This window comes from Ciona intestinalis, unplaced genomic scaffold, assembly GCF_000224145.3.
Source record: "Ciona intestinalis unplaced genomic scaffold, KH HT000378.1, whole genome shotgun sequence".
Classification (NCBI taxonomy): domain Eukaryota; kingdom Metazoa; phylum Chordata; class Ascidiacea; order Phlebobranchia; family Cionidae; genus Ciona; species Ciona intestinalis.
The window spans coordinates 1-8,250 of NW_004190699.1; the positions used below are offsets into that span (position 1 = coordinate 1).

The 8,250-nt window shown below is 37.2% G+C and overlaps 3 protein-coding genes across 5 annotated transcripts; 2 read left to right on the top strand and 1 right to left on the bottom strand.

Moving 5' to 3' along the window:
• The first annotated feature begins 3,475 nt into the window (after positions 1 to 3,475).
• Positions 3,476 to 4,876, top strand: LOC113475408. 3 transcript variants are annotated; one of them, XM_026839535.1, is made up of 6 exons: positions 3,476 to 3,597; positions 3,672 to 3,725; positions 3,792 to 3,881; positions 3,987 to 4,019; positions 4,072 to 4,218; positions 4,793 to 4,876. In XM_026839535.1, exons 1-6 carry the CDS (start codon positions 3,570 to 3,572, stop codon positions 4,837 to 4,839), a joined length of 399 nt encoding a protein of 132 aa, XP_026695336.1. In that variant the 5' UTR covers positions 3,476 to 3,569; the 3' UTR covers positions 4,840 to 4,876. The 3 variants fall into 3 exon arrangements, with proteins under 3 accessions (XP_026695336.1, XP_026695334.1, XP_026695335.1); XM_026839533.1 differs by having other exon boundaries at positions 3,672 to 3,881; XM_026839534.1 differs by lacking the exon at positions 4,793 to 4,876 and having other exon boundaries at positions 3,672 to 3,881; positions 4,072 to 4,791.
• Positions 4,877 to 5,183: 307 nt separating this feature from the next.
• LOC104265689 (uncharacterized protein K02A2.6-like) lies at positions 5,184 to 6,263 on the bottom strand. The gene has a single exon (XM_009860255.1). The coding sequence runs from the start codon at positions 6,261 to 6,263 to the stop codon at positions 5,184 to 5,186; it is 1,080 nt and encodes a 359-aa protein (XP_009858557.1).
• Positions 6,264 to 6,542: 279 nt separating this feature from the next.
• On the top strand, positions 6,543 to 8,250 carry LOC104265692. Its single transcript, XM_009860259.2, has 6 exons — positions 6,543 to 7,048; positions 7,112 to 7,307; positions 7,380 to 7,640; positions 7,712 to 7,883; positions 7,959 to 8,107; positions 8,195 to 8,250. The coding sequence occupies exons 1-6, from the start codon at positions 7,016 to 7,018 to the stop codon at positions 8,248 to 8,250; spliced, it is 867 nt and encodes a 288-aa protein (XP_009858561.2). The 5' UTR covers positions 6,543 to 7,015.

Here is an 8,250-nt window from a genome sequence, read left to right on the forward strand (position 1 = left end):
TATTATGTTTTGAAATTTGTGTTTCGGTCGTAATCTTCTAATCTGAAAAGCAATTATATAAAGCTAACTAGATGGCGTAAATTCCCTGACGTTAAAATGACAATCTTATCAGGATAAAACAAGAGTTGGCCAACTCCCATTGTTACGTTTTCACCCATTGTCTCTCGTCACGTTATGTAAATCGCAACCACGTGACAGTTACTGATGACAACGGCGACGCTGCCAAATAAAAACAAAAGCAGTTATCCTCCGAGTGTCAACAATGACAGTTATCCAGTTCCCGTATTGTAAGTGATAATACTTGGCATAGTAAGAGAGTGCACCTTAAATTTGGACTTTAACTTTAAAAAACAAGATAGCCTTTGGTGCGTGTGTAAAAGTGCAGCATTGTTTGCCACAACTTTGAGATGCATCCTAATCTTAACACCACGTAGATGCGTATTATTAGAAACCTCAACAAACACTATTTTTGATCAGATTTAAGTTGATTTTTGTATTGTAATCTGTTGATATACATAATTTTTTTGTAATAGTTGTGTAGTAATTTAATATGGCCTGTCAATTGAATGAAAAATTAACCTTAGAATTACTTGTTACGGAGTTTGAGAAACAAGAAGAAAAACAACAACAGCCAACAAAAATTTAAAAGTATTACCATCTTACATACTTTACAAATTCCTCCTGCATCGTTCACACAGTATGGGTTTTCACAAATATCAGCATGGTATAACAAATATTAAATAACAAGTAACAAGTCGGCAATATTAAAAATGTATCCGGAAGTTTGCAACAAAGCTATCAGTTTTTTCACTAATCCAAGCGACAACTGTCAAGCTGCGTGGAAGCTTCTCAAAATCATTAAAACAATTGTTCAGGATACGATTCCAAATGTTGATCATACACCCCAATTACGTTGAGTGATACTGAAAAAGGCATAATTGAGTATAGGAGGCTATACAGTTAAAAGAGCAGGAAGCCGATTTAGAAATGAACTTATAAACTTAGTTTCATCGGATGCACCGTGCGGTTCTTTGATTCCTATATTGGAAAAGCAAGATGCATCTTTAAAGTATCCCAGTAAAGATTATGTTAGTTTGTTATGCACAACTTATTTTCTCTTCATAAAAGTAACATTTTTTTCCATGGTGTCAAAGAATCCATCTCACCACTGTAAATTCCCTAAAACATGGAATCATAATTAGATTGTTATATCTATTTACTACACATGTACACAACTTACCTCCATGATGTTGAGTGTTTTATCATTTCACTACCAGCATGTTCAATGCACTTGCAGCTTATTGGCATGAAGTTGTCATCACTTGATTATTTACTGTGAAGAATTGTGTTGGAAGAAACATTAGCATTTTCCATTTTAAGATAATAACTTAGGGTAGGATTTACAAGAAACAACCCACAACATTCAGATAAAAAAGCTGCCGTCTTTCACTTTACTGAAGCTTTAAATTTGCGGACTGAAGAAACAAATACATTAACTCACTAAATATCTGACAATGTGGTGAACGAGATATGGTTTCCATACTCATCTTTTTCCCTGTCCAATGTAAAATCGGATGATTTCGCTTTTCAATAGAGTCAACCCTTCTACACATCTGGATATTTTTCATATATCCTAAATTGCCAAAAATGTTGTACTAAATTAAATAGCTTTACCCACCCTAAAACAAAACACAGCGCTTTTAAAATAGTTATTTATACTTAAAAGAAAATGTAGCGTATCTTCTTTTGGGTTAGGAAGGTCAATCAAATTATCCAAATCAATGGGCCATCCATACGTGTACGAAGTAAAAACTTCAATGTTTCTGTCAATGCAGATTCTATAAAAAACAACAACATTACAACAGTTTCATATTTATCTAGTTTTAAAATTATTGCATAAAACTTACCAAAATTTAGAAGCCACTTCATGCTCCGACATGAAATCAATATAAAGAAAATCTGCATGTTTTATAGCCAAAATATCTGAATTTACAAAAATTTGGATGATTATCTGCAAAAGCACAAACATTTATTACAATCAAACAAAGTTTTGTTGAATATGTTTCTGTACACTAAATAACCTTTCGATCTTGTTTTTGAACATCTTATGAATACATTATAAACTTATACATCTCTGACTAAACTCTTTTATACCTTGCATTTCTCAACGTTTCTGTTTAGTTTAAGGTTAAAGGGGCATACAAAGAAAACCAAAATTTGTGTACTGATAGAAATCAGGGAAGGGGGCTGTTTTACTGTTATGACAACAACCCCCTTTTCATGACAACAACCTCGTTTTGCGTATTAAATCGTTGTTAGCGCGTGAAAGCCACTATTAACGCTACAATGCGATGCACACTAATATCGAATGTAAACTGTAAACGCGTGTCGGCGTGATTAAAACTCTTCGTAAGTTTAGCAAGATTAACGATCGACTTCGGTTAAGGTGAACTATTTTTTCCAGCCTGATGTGTTAGCTTTACCCGCACGTTATAAAACAAATTGTTAAATCTTTGATTTTGACAGATTAATACTGTCTACGTGACTTGATCAAATATTTTATTAACTTGCTGTAAATCTAGACCTGCAGTCGCTGCAATGACCAAACATGATTTACCAAAAGCATCTGCCTGTAACTACTGCTGGAAAAGACCCACGTAATAATATCACTGTCACTGAGTAAACTTCGGAATGTTTTAAGTGAATGTGCATATCTATTTTTACTTACTTTAAACTAAAGCATGCGAAACCTTTTGGAGAAGAAAGAATAAAGTTGCAATAAACTGAAAGAAAATTGCAGAATTGCACAGCTTCTTGTCAGCCAATATAGCGAACGCAAGGCATTTAAGATTTCCGTAGTTTTGTGTATCCTGTCGACCATTTCCGCTAGAAAATACAACGTTTGAAACAAATTTGAATTTTTTCTGAAAGTGAGCGCTATGGTGTGCAATACGTGCAACTCGTTTTTAAGGCAGCCCATTTAAAAAATAAATTTAAAATCTTGGGATCCAAGCAAATTGCTGTAATATTTTAAAACCCATACAAGACTGCGTTGCAAACAAACAGCACTAGCAGTTACCCTGTTTACATGGTCGGATTGGATTTGAATTCAATCCGACTCGAGATGACGTCACACGCATTTCAAATCCGATCCGCTAAAACGTCGTATTTACATGGCGCGTTTTGATCGGATTGAAAGTTGACGAGCTGAAATTTGTGGCAGGGTTGTTTGGAAATGTTTTTGGTAAGTTTGATTTGATATTAGCAAGAAAAGCTTATCTCGTAGCATTTTCAGACTGCAGGAACTTAAATGTCTGATTAGTATCACTACACGCTGTGTTTTCTCCCTTAACTGGATTGCTACAATAGTGAACCTCCCATTGCGTTGTCATTTGGTACGCCGTTAACGATAATAAATTGTCCCTCTGTTTTCATTTGGGAGTGGGAACTAGAATAAGTAATAAATCGACCACAGAATGAAATTTTTATTTTGTTTCACTGCTATTGCATTGATTTACGATTAATTAAAAATATATATTGATGTATAGGCAGTGGAAGGAAAATCCATCATGGTCGATACAATGGTACAGCAGTATGGTGAGTATTTGTTGATGTTTTGTTTGTGTAGGTTAATGTAATATGTGCTACAATTAAATGTATGTCTTCTAAAGGTTCATTTACTGAACAAGAAGGAGCTGGAGCACAAGAGTTTGATAGTGGAAGTGGTAAGTTGTGCTTTATTAAAAAGAGCTTGCAATACGCGAGTTGTGTAATTGACAATAAACTTGCAGCAATTGAAACATCAACCACAACATCAGCAACAGAAGAAGAGGCAGCACCATTCCAGCCCAGTACAAGTTCTGGTACAAAACGTAAAGCAGGTATGCAGAAACCAGCATTACATCTTAAACTATTGTTTTTTTTATTAGGGTGATTACTGAACAACAAGTTAAGGATAAAACTGCATATCATTTTTTATTTTTTGGATCGACCAAGAACCAAAGAAAAACGACGTAAAGGTAACTTTACATATTACTTGTAAACAGGTTGAACAGTTTTTTTAATGTTTAGAGGGAGAAGGATGGAGTGAATTCATCGATGCATACAAAGAAGAATGTGCCAAGGACCGGAAATCAAGAGAAATGATGGTACAGAGTATGAATGATGCATTAAGTCGAGCCATAAATGTACTGGTTTCTAATCAGGAGCCCGCAATTGTTTTGTAGCGGCCCGTCGTAATATTACGTCACACGAATTCTTTTGTCCCCAATATTGACCCAAATGTTTGACGTCGCGTGCTAACTTTCCCACAACGCGGCGGATGCACCCTGCCGTTAACCGAGTTAGCGCCGATGCTCCCAATTGTGTCCTTTTTATTGTAATCTCGTTATCGCAATTTATCACGCCGATTCGTCTGACACCCGAAATTCATTTTTCCCTTCAAACCATTCCCCGACTGCTATATATACCGTTGTGTGATCATCAAGAAAAAAAATAAGAAACGAACTAAGAGAAACGAGAACTAAACGAGACAATATCGAGAGAACGAAATACTAACAATAAGAACGATTATAAGAATAAAAGAGAAATACAGTTACTGTAACTGAGGGTACAGAACCGTATGATTTCTTGCCAGCCGAAACCCTAGATAACCCAGACTAGGAAACGGCAAACGACAACTCCTAGATAACCTAGACTAGGACGTAGCTTTAGACACCCACGAGCGCACGAAGTCACTGCAGATCACCTGCAATCAGCTCATAAACAATATACCAACAACGGGTGTCTAAAGTTTTGCAAATGTCTCCAGATGCAGCTGGCAGTAGTAATACTGAATAACTTTCATTGTTTTTTATTCCATTTGTAATGTTGAGGTTCGATTATATAAGCAGGCGTGACCTTGAAGAAGCTTGTATTGTATATGTACGATTAGTACGAACTCAGTTATGATTAACATGCGGTCTACGCAACGATGATGATAATAATAATGGCCGCCGGCCGGATACACGTGACATTAGAATTATGGGTATTCTGTTACACCTCCCTTCTTAAAAAGAGACATTGTGAAAACGAAATGTCAATCAATGAAAATGAGTACATCGTTACACATAAACAATGAACGAAAAATGCAATGTTGACAACTGACTGGAAAAAACACAAGCATATGAATACCAGTGCGATATTTACACATAATAATCACGGTATTTAGCTGGCGTTACAATTGGGCGACCGTAGCGTGATATATGCTCTGTTGACGAAGCATTATTATTTACTATGGGCATGTTGTTTACATTGGTCTGACTTTGTGACGTCATAGATCGGGTGTCTGGTACATAGTCATTGTGATCAACGTAGGTGTTTACCATGACTCCTGGCATATTGTTCAGTTGCCTTCGATTGCGTCGTAATAAATTACCAAACTCGTTTCGTATGATATAGGATCGAGGTTCACACGCTCGATTAGTGACAATGGCTTTCTTCCAGTGACCATCTTTTCGATACCCTACAACATCTCCCTTCTTTAATGGTGGCAAGGCTTTAGTGCCTCTATCATAATAATGTTTCTGCCTTAGTTGTCGTTTCTTTAGTCCTACATAAGCATCCACCACTTCTGGTTTTAGTAGATCTTTATGTATTGGTATCTTCGTGCGCAGTCTTCTACTCATTAACATTTGAACTGGTGAATATTGTAAATCAGAGATAGGTGTGTTTCTGTACTCCAAGATTGCTAGATAGGGGTCTTTGCCATCATCATAAGCCTTTTTCAGTAGGTTTTTTAGTGTTTGAATTGTTCTTTCCGCTTGACCGTTTGATTGTGGATATCTCGGGCTCGACGTTGTGGTTTTAAAATCCCATGATTTTGCGAAATCCAAGAAATCCTTGCTTGCAAAGGGCATATTGTCGCTTATAACTTCTCGCGGTATTCCATGACGAGCAAACATGCTTTTTAGGTGTTCCACGATTGTTTTCGCGGTCTTATCTGTCAAAGATATAATTTCTGGGTATTTTGAGTAGTAATCAACAACAACCAGATAATCGTTGCCTCTAAACGTCATGATATCCATGCCGACTTTTAAAAATCGACCATCGGGTATTTCGTGTGGAATCATTACCTCACGTCTGTGATTTCTTTGGTACTTGCAACAAATAGTGCATTTCATGACTATGTCTTCTATAGTGCATTTCATGACTATGTCTTCTATGTCATGCGCCATTCCAGGCCAATAAAGAAGTTCTCGTGCTCTGGATTTGCATTTCTCCATTCCAAGGTGGCTTTCATGTATGAGCTTTTGCGAACTCTCGCATCTTTGTCGGTATTACAATTCTTTCGTTGTAGAAAACGATCCCGTCGGCTGTATGAAGCATATCTCTTATGTTCCAGTATCTTCGGACTTCTGGTACAACTTGCCTTTGTGTTCGAGGCCATCCGTGTTGGCAGTAGCGTGTTACCTTCTGTAACGTTGTGTCTTGCTCTGTTGCGCGCTGTATATCTTCGTATCTGTTCGCTGTCACAGGTGAATTTGAAATTAAAGAGTGTATAACACGTACTAGGTCGTCGTGAAGTTCTTCGTCCGATGTTCCTTGTAAATACGCTCGAGAAAGCGTGTCGGCAAGGTACAAATACTTTCCAGAGACATAACGTACTTTTAATGTATCGGGCAAAAGCTTACTTGACGGCTGGGGGCAAAGGCTCGTAAGAGCCCGCCATGAACCTAGACTGACCTCGAGGTCTCAGTGCCGATAGTGGTTTCTCGTTATTAGTTATTGTGTTAGGGAAAAGGCGAATTATATAGCGGACAGAATCACGTGACAGCAGTGTGACGCCATGCGATAAAAGGGAATCGATTTGGGCCTGTCATCGGCTGAACGGGATATCATTAACCTCGTTCAACGGGGGGTTTGTTTTCATGGGAAAGTCTCTCATGAGATAAGTCGTATCCGCACTGTTGGCATTGATTAATTAAGTATTGGGATTGGGTTATGTGACGTCACTTTAGGCGTCGAGTTGCAACAAATGAAAGCTGTTGTCGACATACAGACCATCCAGGTAAACATAAAAAATGAATGCCTATTTTGCAATTTATTATATCTTCGTTCTGTTTTGATATAACTTTTGTGTCAAAAGAGTAATGAAGTGGGGGGTAGCTACCACATGGAGCAAGACGGATTGGCGAGGTCTCTGCAGCGGATCCAGAACTTTGTACCTGTTGATACTATCATGGATAGACACGTTTCCATAAAGAAATATCTGCGAGATCAACATCCTCATATCAAGCATTTGTTTGACATATGGCATGTTGCTAAAGGTGAGCTAATAAATATTATATTGTTTATGAAACAACTAATTCAGCTATCGATATTTAAATTATTCAATTTAGGATTGAAGAAAAAGTTGAAATCAACTGCCAGGTCAAAAGGCTGTGAGGGAGGATTAAATGGTTGGGTGGCCAGTATTATAAATCATCTTTACTGGTCTGTCGTCTCCACCCCTCCAGATGATAGTCAGTTAGTGGTTGATAAGTTTACCTCAATCATATACCATGTACAAAATCGACATCACGACTTCTCGGGACGTTTCTCAAGATGCCTCCATGGTGATCTTCAGGGCCAGGAACGACAGAAAGCTTGGCTTCAACCATGTAATATTTTACTAGTTATATACCAGTATTAAAATTATTAAGAATGAGTATTTATTTATTGCTCTTTCTAGGTACAAAAGCTGCTGTACAAATGGAGAAGATTGTGTGCAACTCCAGGCTTCTTAAAGATATTGCTCAGGTTTCTTCCACTTACCAAACATCGACTGTTGAGGCTTTTCATAGTCTATTAAATAATTTTGTTCCTAAGATGATTTGTTTTTCCTTTCTTGGCATGGAGTGCAGGTAAACTTATCAACTATTGACTAAAATAGTTATATGCTAAAATTCCATTTATTTTAATTGAAATTTATCCTTCAGGACAGCTTTAGCAGCTCTTCACTTTAATGAGAATGCTCACCGGGCACAGTCTGTCACAAAGGATGGTGTACCAGTATATGGGATTCACTATCCCAAGTATAAGAAGGGTGGTTACATCGTCAGAAAAGTCATACAGGAAGCAACCTATGGTAGGAACTTTATTGGAATTATACAAACATACTGCTTATTTCATCTATTAGTCTAGTTTAGTACATTAATTGAACGTTTTTCTGCAGAATATGTTGGCGATTTTGTGCAGATCGTTAAGTCTATTTGCCAGAGAGATTACTAA

Bases quoted from the DNA above. Each gene is read 5' to 3' on its own strand.
- LOC113475408 (XM_026839533.1), top strand. From the start codon at position 3,570: ATGGTCGATACAATGGTACAGCAGTATG. The intron at 3,598-3,671 runs GTGAGTATTTGT...TGTCTTCTAAAG, and splicing joins TACAATGGTACAGCAGTATG to GTTCATTTACTGAACAAGAA. The intron at 3,882-3,986 runs GTATGCAGAAAC...TTTATTTTTTGG, and splicing joins TGGTACAAAACGTAAAGCAG to ATCGACCAAGAACCAAAGAA.
- LOC104265689 (XM_009860255.1), bottom strand. From the start codon at position 6,263: ATGGAGAAATGCAAATCCAGAGCACGAGAACTTCTTTATTGGCCTGGA.
- LOC104265692 (XM_009860259.2), top strand. From the start codon at position 7,016: ATGAAAGCTGTTGTCGACATACAGACCATCCAG. The intron at 7,884-7,958 runs GTAAACTTATCA...TTTATCCTTCAG, and splicing joins TTTCTTGGCATGGAGTGCAG to GACAGCTTTAGCAGCTCTTC. The intron at 8,108-8,194 runs GTAGGAACTTTA...GTTTTTCTGCAG, and splicing joins CATACAGGAAGCAACCTATG to AATATGTTGGCGATTTTGTG.